At 46.4% G+C, this 16,554-nt stretch overlaps 1 protein-coding gene across 2 annotated transcripts in view; it reads left to right on the top strand.

Moving 5' to 3' along the window:
• The window catches only part of coro2b (coronin 2B), a 68,643-nt gene that overhangs the window by 46,302 nt on the left and 5,787 nt on the right, over positions 1–16,554 (top strand). For both annotated transcript variants that reach the window (XM_008122274.3, XM_003228563.3), the window contains 9 exons: positions 7,930–8,046; positions 9,283–9,432; positions 10,735–10,899; positions 12,209–12,325; positions 13,556–13,660; positions 13,803–13,899; positions 14,627–14,739; positions 15,572–15,662; positions 15,894–16,033. In XM_008122274.3, the coding sequence (XP_008120481.1) occupies positions 7,930–8,046; positions 9,283–9,432; positions 10,735–10,899; positions 12,209–12,325; positions 13,556–13,660; positions 13,803–13,899; positions 14,627–14,739; positions 15,572–15,662; positions 15,894–16,033 (1,095 nt within the window). The remainder of the gene's footprint in view (positions 1–7,929; positions 8,047–9,282; positions 9,433–10,734; positions 10,900–12,208; positions 12,326–13,555; positions 13,661–13,802; positions 13,900–14,626; positions 14,740–15,571; positions 15,663–15,893; positions 16,034–16,554) is intronic.

Below are 16,554 nucleotides of genomic sequence, written 5' to 3'. Positions count from 1 at the left end.
CTTGCAGTACCTATTGATCTACTCATATTTGCATGTTTTCAAACTGCTAGGTTGGCAGAAGCTGGGGCTAATAGCGGGAGCTCACTCCCCTCCCTGAATTCGAGCCTGTGACCTTTCGGTCTGCCAAGTTCAGCTACTTGCAGTACCTATTGATCTACTCACATTTTCATGTTTTCCGACTGCTAGGTTGGCAGAAGCTGGGGTTAATAGTGGGAGCTCACTCCCCTCCCCGGATTCAAACCTGCGACCTTTCAGTCTGCCAAATTCAGCTACTTGCAGTACCTACTGATCTACTCACATTTGCATGTTTTCAAACTGCTAGGTTGGCAGAAGCTGGGGCTAATAGTGGGAGCTCACTCCCCTCCCTGGATTTGAGCCTGTGACCTTTCGGTCTGCCAAATTCAGCTACTTGCAGTACCTATTGATCTACTCATATTTGCATGTTTTCAAACTGCTAGGTTGGCAGAAGCTGGGGCTAATAGCGGGAGCTCACTCCCCTCTCTGAATTCGAGCCTGTGACCTTTCGGTCTGCCAAGTTCAGCTACTTGCAGTACCTATTGATCTACTCACATTTTCATGTTTTCCGACTGCTAGGTTGGCAGAAGCTGGGGTTAATAGTGGGAGCTCACTCCCCTCCCCGGATTCAAACCTGCGACCTTTCAGTCTGCCAAGTTCAGCTACTTTCAGTACCTATTGATCTACTCATATTTGCATGTTTTCAAACTGCTAGGTTGACAGAAGCTGGGGCTAATAGCGGGAGCTCACCCCACTCCCTGGATTTGAACCGCCAACCTTTCGGTCAGCAAGTTCAGCAGCTCAGCGCTTTAACCCACTGCACCACCAGGAGCTCCATTAAAATTAAAGGCGGGTTGATTTCCCACATTGGGAAGCTTTGTATTATTGTCGTTCCAAACTTTGCTGCAACATCTCAAGTTCAGCTGGTGGTCTGCTCTAAACGAAGTCTGGGATCGCATGGGCTTTTTTTGCTGCCGCATGACACTCTTGGTGGTCAGCTTCACCCTGGGGCAGGAAGGGCTTTGCTCGGCCCGCTGGCCCTTGTTCTCAGTGCGGACGGGGCAGAGGCTGACCTTTCTGCGGGGCCAAAGGCCAGGCGCTTCCCGGCTTCTGCTTCTGGACGCTTCTGCCATTCCGGCCGAGGCACAAAAGCCCATTGTTGTGTCCGGCAGCTGCGGAAACGTCCAGGGCCATCGGCGGGCATCTCTCTTTCTGCCTGTCTGTTGCTGTCCTGACTTGATTCAAATATTGGGCCTAAATATAGATATTTAAAGTGACCTTTAAAGCTATTTTTCGGGCCAAAACAGCGAATGGATTTCGATGCGGCTTACGAAAGAGATGTTGACACTTCCATCGAGAGAAGTGCCAGAAGGGAGAGGAAAGCTCCTTTTTGGGAGCCCCGGACGTGCTTTCAGAGGCAGTTCTGGGAGCTTTGGGTTCAAATTCCGGTCTCCCAGAGCCATAGTCCGACATCCAAAACCACATCCCTTCGGGGTGAGAAGAGTGGGATATAAACATAGTAAATAAATAAAATAAATAAAGTTAAAGGTTTTCCCCTGACTTTAAGACCCGTCGTGTCCAATGACTCTGGGGTTGGTGCTCATCTCCATTGCTAAGCCGAAGCGCCGGCATTGTCCATAGACACCTCCAAGGCCATGTGGCCGGCATGACTGCATGGAACAAGGCAGCATTTCAGCCGCAATGTGATTCAGGGAGCATCTATGTACAGTATTCCCCATTTTCCCAATGTAACCTCTCAGCCATAGCAAAATCAAAGTGATGTATCTGAAGTAGGACAGTTCATAACAATAACACTATGTAACAAAATTTGGAAAAAAAATCTGTTCCTGGTTTCAAAGTGTTATTTCCTGTTTAATTGTGCATTAGTGACTTTGGAAGTACAGTAGTTGTTCTATTCCAGAAACTGTGTTAATTGTGGCCGCCACAAACTTCCCCAGGCAGGAAGCAGCCATGCTTTGAAGCTGCAAGGCTATTCAATTGCAACATCAATTGCAACATTCACACTTGCCTCAAACAGACAAGAGTTCTTCCTCCCATCCTGGACATTATTCCACAGATATATAAACCCCACTTGACTAGTTTCCAACAGACCTCACAACCTCTCAGGATGCCTGCCATAGTTGTGGGTGAAACGTCAGGGGAGAATGCTTCTGGAACAATAATGTAATGATGGTGATTGTGATAATAATATAATGGTAATATGTGTTGTCGAAGGCTTTCATGGCCGGAATCAGTGGGTTGCTGTGAGTCTTTTGGGCTGTGTGACATGTTCCAGAAGCATTCTCTCCTGATGTTTTGCCCACATCTATGGCAGGCATCCTCCGAGGTTGTGAAGTCTGTTGGAAACTAGGCAAGTGGAGTTTATATATCACTAGAATAATGTCCAGGGTGAGAGAAAGAACTCTTTCTCCCACCCTGGGGGAAACAAAGGATTTCCCCCCAGGCAGGAAGCAGCCAGGCTTTGAAGCTGAAAGGCTATTCATAGCTAATCGAGGCGGCCAGTGGCAACATTCATGCTCGCCATAAGCAAACAAGAGTTCTTTCTCCCACCCTGGACATTGTTCCAGAGATATATAAACCCCAACAGCAAACACTTTTCCTTTGGGTGGATCTTTTTCTTGACTCATTTTTTCAAATGTTGTTCCATAGTGTATTATTATACAAGGATAACAACAAAACACAGAGTCCATTCCGTCTTGTTTGCTTCCTAAAACTCTCCTTTGCAAGGTCTGGGTGCACTTTGTTTGGGAGCGATGCTGGGTGTGAAGCTGTCACAAACAGGCAGCTGAAGCGGTGCCAAGTTGCATTAATTCCGCAGTGCAGACGTGCCGAGTTCGTGAAAGCTACGGCTTTAATCTGTGGCTTGATTCCCCCCTCCCTCTCTTTTGCAAGTACGGCTTACCTTTGCTTTTAATGTTTACAAAACAGTGTTCTTGGGAAAAGTCCAAACTATGCAGACTTTGAACTGCCGGCGGTTGTTTTCCCATTTTGAAAAAAACCATCTAAAATGAGAACAGAGAGCCGCTATAATGCAAGGATGGGGATTAATGGGCGCTTTCCTAATTGCGGCCGGGATTAGGGCTGTTGTTCTCGTTGGCGCACAAAAGGAACCTGGAACGTGGAAAGAGGAAGCGTGGCACCCTCTCCCGGCCACGGCTTGGTTGGTCCCTTTCCCCTTTGGAAGTGGTTTTGATGGAGATTTGCTATAGGATCGGTCCCTGTGCATCGCAACATCTTTATCTATTTACTAGCTTGGGGACACGGTGGTGCCCGAGTTATTAGAAAAAAAGGCCTTGTTTGTTTTGGGATGTTAGGTAATATCACTTAAGTTTGGTTCCGATCCATCGTTGGCTGGGTTCAGTGCTCTCTGGATAAGGGTGAACTACAACTCCCAGATTCACCCCCAAACTCTGACTATATTCACCGTTGGCCATGTTGGGTCTGTGTGCCAAGTTCGGTCCAGATGTGTCGTCGGCTGGGTTCAGGGCTGAACTACAACTCCCAAAATCAAGGTCCATTCCCAGTAACCCCTGCAGTATGTTCAGTTGATCATGGGCTTCCCTATACCAAGTGTGGTTCCAGTCCATTGTTAGTGGGGATCACTGTTTCTCTGAATGTAGGTGAACTATAATTCCCAAAATCAAGGTCTATTCTCAGTAAACCCTGTAATATGTTCATTTAGTCATGGGCTTCCCTATACCAAGTGTGGTTCCAGTCCGTTGTTAGTGGGGATCACTGTTTTTCTGAATGTAGGTGAACTATAATTCCCAAAATCAAGGTCCATTCCCAGTAACCCCTGCAGTATGTTCAGTTGATCATGGGCTTCCCTATACCAAGTGTGGTTCCAGTCCGTTGTTAGTGGGGATCACTGTTTTTCTGAATGTAGGTGAACTATAATTCCCAAAATCAAGGTCCATTCCCAGTAAACCCTGCAATATGTTCATTTAGTCATGGGCTTCCCTATACCAAGTGTGGTTCCAGTCCATTGTTAGTGGGGATCACTGTTTCTCTGAATGTAGGTGAACTATAATTCCCAAAATCAAGGTCCATTCCCAGTAACCCCTGCAGTATGTTCAGTTGATCATGGGCTTCCCTATACCAAGTGTGGTTCCAGTCTGTTGTTAGTGGGGATCACTGTTTTTCTGAATGTAGGTGAACTATAATTCCCAAAATCAAGGTCCGTTCCCAGTAACCCCTGTAATATGTTCATTTAGTCATGGGCTTCCCTATACCAAGTGTGGTTCCAGTCCGTTGTCAGTGGGATCACTGTTTCTCTGAATGTAGGTGAACTATAACTCCCAAAATCAAGGTCCATTCCCAGTAACCCCTGCAGTATGTTCAGTTGATCATGGGCTTCTCTGTGCCAAGTTTGGTCCCAGTCTATTGATGGTGAGGGTCACAGTATCAGTGAAGGTACTGCAAATCCCATTATCTGTGACAAGTTTGATCCAAATCTATTGTTGGTTGGGTGACCAGTACTCTCTGGACGTAGGTGAACTACAACTCTTGTAAATCATGGTGAATTCTCCCCAAACCTCTTCTTCAGTTGCTGATCAGTTCCTCTGTTAACTGTGTGCCATCGTTAAAACCGTGCATGAGTCCAGAGCCGTGCACCAATGTGCAAACAACTCCAAACTTGGCCGTAGAATATCTCTTTGTGCTCGAGACTAGAATATACGGCAAGAGTTTGAGCTGCAGACAGAAAGCAATGGAGGCCTGGGTGTCTTACCAACAGGATGCCAGAACTGATTGATTGAGTTTAAGTGATTGGCGGCTTCTTTGTGCCTCCATTAGGTTCAGAATTAAATGCCATTCTTTTTCAGACGACACAGTGGTGTCTAATCTTTACACTGCTTTCCGCATTGTGTTTGGTTGCTAATGTGACAGCCTGCAAATGTGGAAGCGCTTACATTGAAGAAGAGGTTGGATGGCCATCTGTCGGGGATGCTTTGTGCTTTTCCTGCATGAAGGCAGAAGGGGGTTGGACTAGATGGCCCTTGGGGTCCCTTCTAACTCCATGATTCTATAGGTAAAGGTTTTCCCGTGACATTAAGTCCAGTCATGTCTGACTCTGGGGGTTGGTGCTCATCTCCATTTCTAAGCCGAAGAGCCGGCGTTGTCCACAGACACCTTCAAGGTCATGACTGCATGGAGCGCCGTTACCTTCCCACCGGAGCAGTACCTATTGTTCTACTCACATTTGCATGTCCACAGACACCTCCAAGGTCATGTGCCATTGGCATGACTGCATGCGGCACTGTTATCTTCGTCCTGGAGCAGTACATATTGATCTACTCTCATTGTCCACAGACATCTCCAAGGTCATGTGGCCACTGGCATGACTACATGGAGCGCCGTTACCTTCCCACCGGAGCAGTACTTATTGTTCTACTCACATTTGCATGCCCACAGACACCTCCAAGGTCATGTGCCATTGGCATGACTGCATGCAGCACTGTTATCTTCCCGCTGGAGCAGTACCTATTAATCTACTCACATTGTCCACCTCCAAGGTCATGTGGCCATTGGCATGACTGCATGGAGCGCCGTTACCTTCCCGCTGAAGCGGTACCTATTGATCAATTCTCATTTGCATATTTTTGAACTGCTAGGTTGGCAGAAGCTGGGGCTTACAGCAGGTGCTCACCCCACTCCCTGGATTCGAACCTTCAACCTTTCGGTCCGCAAGTTCAGCAGCTCAGTGGTTGAACACGCTGCGCCACCGGGGGCTCCTATGATTCGATCCAGGCTTCAAACCATGGCTGAAACCTTGTTGTCATCTTGCGCACATTCCCTACAGAAGGGTCTGGATATTATTTGTGCATGCGATCCAGAATATTCGGTGCGATTTTGCAAAAAGCAAAGCTCACACGGGGTGCTGTTGCACATTGAGATCACCGTGTGCATTGTGCATGGATGTGCATTTGGTAGCGTGGTACAATGAATGAGGAGAATGAAGCAGACCTGATGCCGGAGCTCAGGGGGCGCTTCCTGGGCCTCCCCATGTCTTGCTCCACAGCAACAGGAGTCCTGGAGCCCCGTTAACCAGCCAGAGGAGTAAATGGGAGGAAATAGGTCAAGAGATTACGGGACAATTGAAGGGGGAGAGGATTACCGCACATCTGCTTCTCGCGGAAGAGCCTTCTCGTGCAATGCGCCCAAGGGTTCCACAGAAAGGAAAAAACTGCAGAGAACACGACTCCATTACAGTACTGGGCAATTGGAAGGGACCCCAAAGGCCATCCAGTTCAACCCCCTTCTGAAGGCAGGAAGACACCATCCGAGCCCTCCCAACAGACAGCCATTCAGTCTCTACATCAGTGAATCCCAAAGTGGGTGCTATCGCCCCCTCGTTTTAAGGAACTCCCAGTGGCGCACCGTGTTAAAGTGCTGAGCTGCTGAACTTGCAGACTGAAAGGTTGCAGGTTCGAATCTGGGGAGCGGAATGAGCGCCCGCTGTTAGCCCCAGCTCCTGCCAACCTAGCAGTTCGAAAACATGCCAATGTGAGTAGATCAATAGGTACCGCTCCGGCGGGAAGGTAACGGCGCTCCATGCAGCCATGCCAGTGGCCACATGACTTAGAAGGTGTCTACAGACAATGTGAGTAGATCAATAGGTACGGCTCCGGTGGGAAGGTAACATTGCTCCATGCAGCCATGCCAGTGGCCACACGACCTTAGAGGTTTTACGGACAATGTGAGTAGATCAATAGGTACTGCTCCGGCGGGAAGGTAACGGCACTCCATGCAGCCATGCCAGTGGCCACATGACTTAGGAGGTGTCTACAGACAATGTGAGTAGATCAATAGGTACCGCTCCAGTGGGAAGGTAACGGCGCTCCATGCAGTCATGCCAGTGGCCACATGACCTTGGAGGTGTCTATGGACAATGCCGGCTCTTTGGCTTAGAAATGGAGATGAGCACCAACCCCAGGAGTCATTGGACACGACTGGACTTAACGTCAGGGGAAAACCTTTACCTTTTACCTACTGGTTTTAACTTGTCGTATTTTGTCTCTCTTTTCGGCTTGGCCCCATTTTAGCCGCCCCGAGTTCCTTTGAGGAGATGGTGATGGGATAGAAAAATAAAGTATTATTATTATTATTATTATTATTATTATTATTATTATTTTATTATGACACAGCAAACAATATAGATATGCAGGATTTCGTATCACAAAATCACAAGTCAAACACTTCCCAAGCTTAGTGGTGTTGTTATATTATTATTATTTTATTGTATGACACAGCAAACAAGATAGATATGCTGGATTTCATATCACAAAATCACAAGTCGAACACTTCCCAAGTGTCTAGGACTGTGTGGTGTATTTTCGGATGATGCGCGCAGATCCCAGTCGGGTGGCCTTTTGCAGTTGCCAGATCGTAATTTTGTCAATGTTTATTGTTTCCAAATGCCGGCTGAGATCTCTTGGCACAGCACCCAGTGTGCCCATCACCACCGGGACCACCTGCACTGGTTTCTGCCAGAGTCTTTGAAGTTCAATCTTGAGGTCCTGAGAGCGGCTGAGTTTTTCCTGTTGTTTTTCGTCAATGCGACTGTCACCTGGGATGGCGACATCAATGATCCAAACCTTTTTCTTTTCCACAACTATGATGTCTGGTGTGTTGTGTTCCAGAACTTTGTCAGTCTGGATTCAGAAGTCCCATTATTATTATTATTATTATTATCATTATTAATAAGTTTCAGTATAAATGGTTTAAACAACTCCGCAATATTTTTTCTCTGTTTTTCTCTGTGAAAGTTCTTGTCCTTTTAACACAACTTCTGACCAATCAGTGTCTTTGTTTGCTGAATGCATGGCTGGCCTGTCTGTTGGGCTGTTTCTTTCATGCAAGTGGCTGATTCCAGTGCTCTTTTGCCTCCTCCAGACCGGCCGGATTGAGCCCAACTACCCCAAAGTGTGCGGCCATCAGGGCAACGTGCTGGACATCAAATGGAACCCTTTCATTGAAAACATCATCGCCTCCTGCTCAGAGGACACCTCGGTGAGTTTTTTTTTTATCGTGTCCAAAGTGAACATATGGCAGGTTGCTTCTGCACTCGCAGAGCTCAGGCGGTGTTGTATTTCCCTGTCAATGTTGATTTCTGTGGAGAGGGGGCTGCCAAGAGAGCAGAAAGGATCAACATATAGTGGGGTTGGGAGGACAGTGGCTTTATAAACAAGCCCCTTGGTCTCCCTACGGATGTCCCGATCCTCAAACACTCTCTGCTTCATTCGGAGAAATGCTGCACTCGCAGAGCTCAGGCGGTGTTGTATTTCCCTGTCAATGTTGATTTCTGTGGAGAGGGGGCTGCCAAGAGAGCAGAAAGGATCAACATATAGCGGGGTTGGGAGGACAGTGGCTTTATAAACAAGCCCCTTGGTCTCCCTACGGATGTCCCGATCCTCAAACACTCTCTGCTTCATTCGGAGAAATGCTGCACTCGCAGAGCTCAGGCGGTGTTGTATTTCCCTGTCAATGTTGATTTCTGTGGAGAGGGGGCTGCCAAGAGAGCAGAAAGGATCAACATATAGCGGGGTTGGGAGGACAGTGGCTTTATAAACAAGCCCCTTGGTCTCCCTACGGATGTCCCGATCCTCAAACACTCTCTGCTTCATTCGGAGAAATGCTGCACTCGCAGAGCTCAGGCGGTGTTGTATTTCCCTGTCAATGTTGATTTCTGTGGAGAGGGGGCTGCCAAGAGAGCAGAAAGGATCAACATATAGCGGGGTTGGGAGGACAGTGGCTTTATAAACAAGCCCCTTGGTCTCCCTACGGATGTCCCGATCCTCAAACACTCTCAGCTTCATTTGGAGAAATGCTGCACTCGCAGAGCTCAGCCGGTGTTGTATTTCCCTGTCAGTGTTGACTTTTGTGGAGCGGGGGCTGCCAAGGGAGCAGAAATGATCAACATAGTACAATTATTTACATGACACTCAATGCTCTATAGTTTTTGCCCATCCCTTAGGCTGATCCGCCCTGCGGACCGGGGATAATTGCAACCAACAATTAGGAAAGGTTAAAGGACATTTAAAGTCAGACAGCATTGGTCTGTGACATTGAGAGAGCTGGGTTCGAAGGCACCCTCAGCAGCTCTAGAATCCTAGAATTGGAAGAGACCTCAAGGGCCGTCAGGGAAAGCACAATCAAAGCCTCCCCGACAGATGGCCACCCAGCCTCTGTTTTACATGGAGATAAAGACGCCACTCGGGCTCACCGTTTGCTCTCCGCTCCTTCAAGGTCCGGATATGGGAGATCCCGGAGGGGGGCCTGAAGCGCCACATGACGGACAGCGTCCTGGAGCTGTATGGACACAGCCGGCGGGTCGGCCTCGTCGAATGGCACCCCACGGCCAGCAACATCCTCTTCAGTGCCGGATACGACTATAAGGTCAGTAGGACAGGGGTCTCCTTTTTCTCCTCTGTTCCTTCCATACGACAGACTTAAACTGGTTTAACAGACGCTCCGTTTCCCCTTTGGATAGCACAGGGAAGCATAGGGAAGGGTTCACGGCCCTGTGGCATTTGTTTTGCGATCTGTGCTCCTGTTCAGAAGATCCCACCTCACTTTCTGTCCTGGTGACAATTGGATTTTGGAAAATTTGGCTTGTGGTGGAAACAAGGGTTGGGGATTACCCTTCAGTGGAGACGCCTTGCCCCATAATAATAACTCTTTCAGGAGATAATTTCCCTTCCTAGGAGTAGATTACTTTAAGAGTAGAAATGAAGGAGCTTCAACATGGCCCAGATCCTGTCCCTCGCTTCACCCGGACTCTAGGTTTCCCCCCAGAGTTGTCCCTGATCTTCTTCATGTAATAATAATAATAATAATAATAATAATAATAATAATAATAATAATAATAATAATACATCACACAGTCCTGGACACTTGGGAAGTGTTCGACTTGTGATTTTGTGATACGAAATCCAGCATATCTATCTTGTTTGCTGTGTCATAATAAAATAAAATATAATAATAATAATAATAATAATAAAACTTTATTTATACCCCGCCACCATCTCCCTGTGGGGACTCGGGGCGGCTCACAATATTACAAAAGTAACAGCGCAAATACATTAACTATATATATATATATATATATATATATATATATATATACACACACACACACACACACACACACATATCACTTTTACCCCGCCTTTCTCCCCGAGGGAACTCAAAGCGGCTTACAGTAAATAGGCAAAAATTCAATGCCTAAAAACAATATAAAAACAACAATTCATATAAAACAATCTACAAAACAACAATTCATATAAAACAGATACCATTACAAAATAAAATCACATTATATAAAATTTTAAGCATGTCCAAGATTAGAATCCATTCATCCAGAATCCTCAATGAGTCTCCGAACAGGTCATGTAAAGTCCATGTTCTCATTCATTAAAAGCTTGCGTGCACAACCATGTCTTTAAGGCTTTCCCGAAGCCTAGGAGCGTTGGTCTCTGCCGTATGTTGCTGGGGAGGGTGTTCCACAGCCTTATACACAGTTTAAAACACAAGAAGATGATAAAACAGAAGTTAAAACAAAGGTTTATACAACAGTAATAATATCAAACAACCACCAATGCCATTCAATTCAGCATGGAAGCATTTCACTTGATGTGGAAGCCACAGCCGTCGGGCGCAAACGGCGCTGGTCCATATCCCATATCTTTTGATTCTCAGATCCTCATCTGGAACCTGGACGTCGGGGAACCCGTCAAGATGATCGACTGCCACTCGGACGTCATCCTCTGCATGTCCTTCAACACGGACGGCAGCTTGGTGGCCACCACTTGCAAAGACAAGAAGCTCCGGGTCATCGAGCCACGCTCCGGGAAGGTCCTCCAGGTCGGGCAATTCTCTTTTCGGAGAGGGACTTCCTGAAAATAAGGAAATGGGTTACTTTGTGTATTGCCGGGCTGTGGCGCAGGCTGTTGAGCAGCTGCTGCAATAAATCACTCTGACCATGAGGTCATGAGTTCGAGGCCAGCACATGGCGGGGTGAGCAGCTGTCCTGTCAATTAAAAATAAAAAATAGTCCCTGCTCGTTGCTGACCTAGCAACCCAAAAGATAGTTGCATCTATCAAGTAGGAAATAAGGTACCACTTATAAAAGTGGGGAGGCAAGTTTAACTAATTTACGACGTTGGAATGAGGAAGTGAGGAAGTGCCATCAGAGTGGATGATGAAGCAGCTGCTCCCCCCTGTGGCCAGAATCGAACATCCCCTCAGGAGAAGGTTAAATTGCCTCTGCGTCTGTCTGTCTCTGTTTGATGTGTTTATGGGCATTGAATGTTTGCCTTATATGTACATAATGTGATCCGCCCTGAGTCCCCTTCGGGGTGAGAAAGAAGGGCGGAATATAAATACTATAAATAAATAAATTGCTAAGGTCGGCCCATAGGGTCTGCTAGGAAGGTTGCCATCTCCATTGTGCCTTCTCTCTGCTTCCCCCAAGTGGCCATTTCAGATATTGCACCTTGGAAACCTTGGGAAATTACAAAAAGAAAGAACACAAGGCTCGTGCAATCTGTCCTTCTCCATTTTCCTCTTCACATCATTTAAACTCACCCACATCCCCACACACACCAATGAATGACGGACAATATTTTCACATTCAACCCCACTCCAGCTTATTGCTACAGAAAGTAACTACTTACCTAAGTAATTCATTACAAGGTAAATTACTTTCCCTTCACTCTTAGGGAGGTCTTGGGATTACATTTCGCTTTTCTAGGTCCCATGAGGCAGCCCTCCAGAGGTTTTTGGACAGGGCTTCTAGCATCCCCTCGCCAGCATTGCCTGTCTTGAGGAATGCTGGGAGATGCAGCCCAAGAAAACATGGAGGGCTGTGTCATCCACAAGGAGCGTAATAGTTCAAGCCACCCCAAGACCGTCTTTGTAGCTTGGCAAGACCTGCCGAAACACATCTAAGTGTGTCACCTTCAGAGAAACCAAAATGTCAACGGGGAGAAGAGAAGGAATTGTATGTAGTCAAAGCATCATGGAGTGGGGCATCTATTCGCAATTTTAATCATTTATTCATCAGACATCTTGGATGAAATGCTTTGAAGTCCTGGGAAGTCTCGAGCGGCAGATCTGAATTGGAACAGAGAGGGAGGGAGCGGGACAAAGTGACTCTGTCTTGTCTTTCCAGGAGGCAAACTGTAAGAATCACCGCGTGAACCGGGTGGTCTTCCTAGGGAACATGAAGAGGCTGCTGACCACGGGGGTCTCGCGGTGGAACACGCGGCAGATCGCCCTTTGGGATCAGGTCCGAACGTGGCTTTCTTCTCTGTCTTTGCCCATTATTTGCATGGGAATGGGGGCTCTTTGCTTCCCCCAAGTGGACACTTCAGATACTGCTCCTTGGAAAGGCTAAAGATTGTCAGGGTAAAAATTGTCGCCCTCATTTATTTGATGAGCCAGGTCTCACCTTCTCACCACCACCAGTCAGACCACTTAAGCATCGGCAAAGTGCCACCGACAAACAACACCTTAGTTGTAAATTCTCTGATGATCCCAGCGGTACTATACGTTTATTTACAGACTATATACAACACTAAACACCATCACTATCAGGCCTCATGTTCCCCAGCAAGGGCAAAGCATGGCACGTCCTCTCAGCAAGCAGAGTCTGTTATCAGTTCTAGCAGGCACCTCCCAACATCCACAGTTCATGACAAATGTTCCGTCCATGCAGTTGAAAACGGAAGTCTTGACCCATTGGCCCTGCAGGCAATCAATCAGGGCTGGCATGTAATTAACTCCTGTGCTGCTGGAAAGCTTACCGGAACACATAGACACAATCCAAACAGCAACAATTGATCTAACATTTCACACTAATAACAACAAACACACTTATACGCTTATTTACAGACTATATACATTTCACACTAATAACAACAAAAACACTAACAAATATATAGTACAAAGCAATATTTTTCAAAGGTGTTATTATTAATAGTAATAATAATAATAATAATAAGATTACAGCACATGGAAGTCACATGCATGACTGCTCCTTCTTCTGTTTCTTACATTGTTTGGACAGCATCGTCACATATATTCACTCAATTATATCTGTTTGAATAGTATGTACTGCCTCTCAATTAACTAAGGCCACTTATATCATGTACAATCAGTACAAAGTATTAAATGCACAAATGTCTTGCTCCTGAAAACGAAGAACATATATAATGACTAGCTTTGCCTGGCCACGCATTGCTGTGGCTTATGGGAATCCTTTGTTGGCCAGGTGGAATAGCAGTGAATAGCCTTGCAGTCTCAAAGCCTGGCCGTTTTCTGGAGTAGCTGGAGCTTTTTGTTGTATGAACGCAGAGGCATGAATGAGGGGTTGTGCTGCCAAGTTTAGTGTTTCTGGGATGTGTCGTTTTGTTGTTTTGTCCTAGGCCGAAATCTCATTACCCTTTTATATATATAGATGTTTATTCTTTCCTTCCATGCTTGGATCTTTCTGTCCATTTCCGTGCGACTTCCGCAGGAAGACCTCTCCATGTCCTTAATCGAAGAGGAGATTGACGGATTGTCCGGCCTGCTGTTCCCTTTCTACGATGCCGACACTCACATGCTGTACCTGGCAGGAAAGGTGAGCCCTTCGGAAGTTGGGGCAAAGGCACCTGGAAGCATTGTCGTCGTCAGGAATCTCGGGTAGAGTGGCCAGCGATGCTCTTTGTACGGTGCATTGCGGCATTTCAGCCCCTTGGCCTTCTTTCCGCTCTGCTTCCCAGGGAGACGGGAACATCCGCTACTACGAAATCAACACAGAGAAGCCATACTTCACGTACCTCATGGAGTTCCGCTCCGCAGCCCCACAGAAAGGCCTCGGTAAGGTCTGCCCGCCGTTCGCGCCAGTCTTCTCCCCTTGCTCTGGGCCTACAAGCCGACCCATGGGGAACCTATGGGGCTTTCAGGTCACCCAATGGGGTTTCCATGGCCAAACATGGAATCAGACCCTGGCCTCCAGCGTCAGAGTCCAGCCCATGCTAGCTCTCTTATTCCCCATCATCCACTCCCTCTCTCCTAATTGGGCACGAACCCCTTTCTTCAGTCATTAGGAGAAGAATCTTGGGGTGAAAGAAGGACATAGAAAGATATATCAAATTCAACACGCAATCAAAGACCCATCTCTTCTATTTTAACCTACAAATTTTAATTCATATTCTATAGGACCAGATTATTTTAACGTGCCTAATCTTACGTCCATATCTTCTAATGCATGTCTTTTAGTTGTCTTATGTTTTAGCTATGCATTTTAACTGTGTTGTACACTACCTCAATCTTATTCTGTTATTATTATATAGAAATAAGAGTCAGTGTGATTTCAGTGGACCAGGACTCAGGGATGCCAGGGTTCAAATCTGCCTCGGCCACAAAAACCTATGGAATGGGCTTGTGAACATCCCATTCTCTCTTCTCAATAATGATGATGACGATGGTAGAGCTATAAGGAGGAAGACAGCATGCATGATGGATGGCTGAGGGATGGCATGCCTTTGTTGTGGTTTTATGGTATCTAAGGGCCTGACGTTCCCGTCCTTCCTCTTCTTTGCAGGAGTGATGCCCAAGCATGGCCTGGATGTGTCCATGTGCGAAGTGTTCCGCTTCTACAAGGTCATCACGCTCAAGGGCCTCGTTGAACCCATTTCCATGATTGTGCCCAGGAGGGTGAGTGAGTGAGGCCCAATGTCTGTCTTTGGAGCGCAGAAACACAACCTTCTCAGTAACTCTCAAGGACAACAGGGTCCTTTTTTGTTACTCCTGTCCCTGTCAGGTTTCCCCCAAGACTGTCTCTGTAGCAATCAGAAAACAACACAGGAGTAGTCCAGAGTCAGCCCAGGGTCAGATCAGTCAATCAGCCAAACAAGGGATAAGCAGTAGAGCAAACCGTGAGTTCCAAAGCCAAGATATCCTAACAAATACAGTCTAAGGTATAATCTGAAATCCAAAGCCAAAATCCTAGAATCAGTTCTGTCACACTAGGTCCAAGGAATCTCTCAATGTCACAGATCCAACAAATATGTTGCCGCCAGCAACTGACTGCTTCAAACTCCAGCTATTTATGCTGGTTCCCAATTCCTGGTCCACTTCTCTGCTAAATGGCTGGACCCACAAACTTGGATTCCTTCTTTCCGCAGCTGCAACGACTCCAGCCTGGTAGCATTGCACAAAGGAATAGTGGGTCCCATTACAGGAGGAAGGTGGGACAGGAGGCAAATGGCAGTTATGGATCCTTTTACCATGTAATCAAAATATCATGGAAATCCAGATAAATTACATCCGCGGCATCCCCACCATCTACTAAACTAGTAACATGCAGGTTTTAGGCAAATGAGGTGATTCCCGAGTATCTCCTTGTTGATATTGATGTGCAGTCTGAATGTCTTGCCTTCCATAGCATTCAACATCCTTCCTGAGTCATTGCTGGAGAAATGGGAAAGGTAACGGGTATTTCAAATGAGCTGTTTGTCTCCTTTCTTCCTTCCTTCCTTCCTTCTAGTCAGAAACGTATCAGGAAGACATTTACCCCATGACTCCAGGAACCGAACCTGCCCTCACTCCGGATGAATGGCTCAGTGGAACAAATAGAGGTTATTATTTATTTATTTATTTACAAACATCCATTCACATAATAATGAACAACCTGAGCTGGACTCTGATGCATTGCTGCCCTCTTATCTTCCATGTTCTCAACTGGAATAGACCGGTAGTCAACACATAGGTACATCCCAATATAATGGGTTGACTCTAGGAATCGTCCTAAGTAACCAGACACATAACGTCACGAGTTGTTTGGTAATAACTGTCCCTTTCTTCCTTAGATCCCATTCTGATGTCCTTAAAGGAAGGCTATAAGAAAGTATCCAAAGTAGTTTTCAAGGCGCCCATAAGAGAGAAAAAGAGTGTTGTCGTGAATGGGATCGATCTCTTAGAAAACGTGCCCCCCAGGACAGAGAACGAGGTAAGGGGCAACCTTGTTGTGTATTAAATAATAATAATGTATTCCTTGGCTTCCCTTACACCTTATGATATTTTTCACAAACTTCACAAACTGTAAGGAGAGGCGGATAATACATTTATTATTATTGTTGTTGTTGTTGTTATTATTATGCTAAGAATATTCAGGGACTTATTCATACTGAAGAGACTTCTTACCATCAGACCTCATCTGCTGAGATGGTGAATTAGAACTAGGAGATTCTTTAAAGACCTCGTAATAGGCCCCCGAATAGGTGGGCTGAGTGGGAACACTCTGAGAGGTAACCCAACCCTCACCATAGGAACAAACCACCAACTGGAAGTAACAAGAACATCTTTCTATGGTTCAACAGAAGTTAAGATGGTTGATATTGAGAACATGACCCAAAAGGTGAGCCCTATTAGGAACGAGACAAGTAGGCAGGGGCGGATGAACCTATACGCGAACTACACAAATGTGGAAGTCGCCGATCCCCTGGGGGCGCTATTGAGGCACCCCCGGGT

The sequence above is a fragment of the Anolis carolinensis genome, unplaced genomic scaffold (genome assembly GCF_035594765.1).
Source record: "Anolis carolinensis isolate JA03-04 unplaced genomic scaffold, rAnoCar3.1.pri scaffold_11, whole genome shotgun sequence".
NCBI lineage: Eukaryota > Metazoa > Chordata > Lepidosauria > Squamata > Dactyloidae > Anolis > Anolis carolinensis.
The sequence above is the reverse complement of the archived record's forward strand: the minus strand, read 5'-3'. Positions and strand labels throughout refer to the sequence as shown.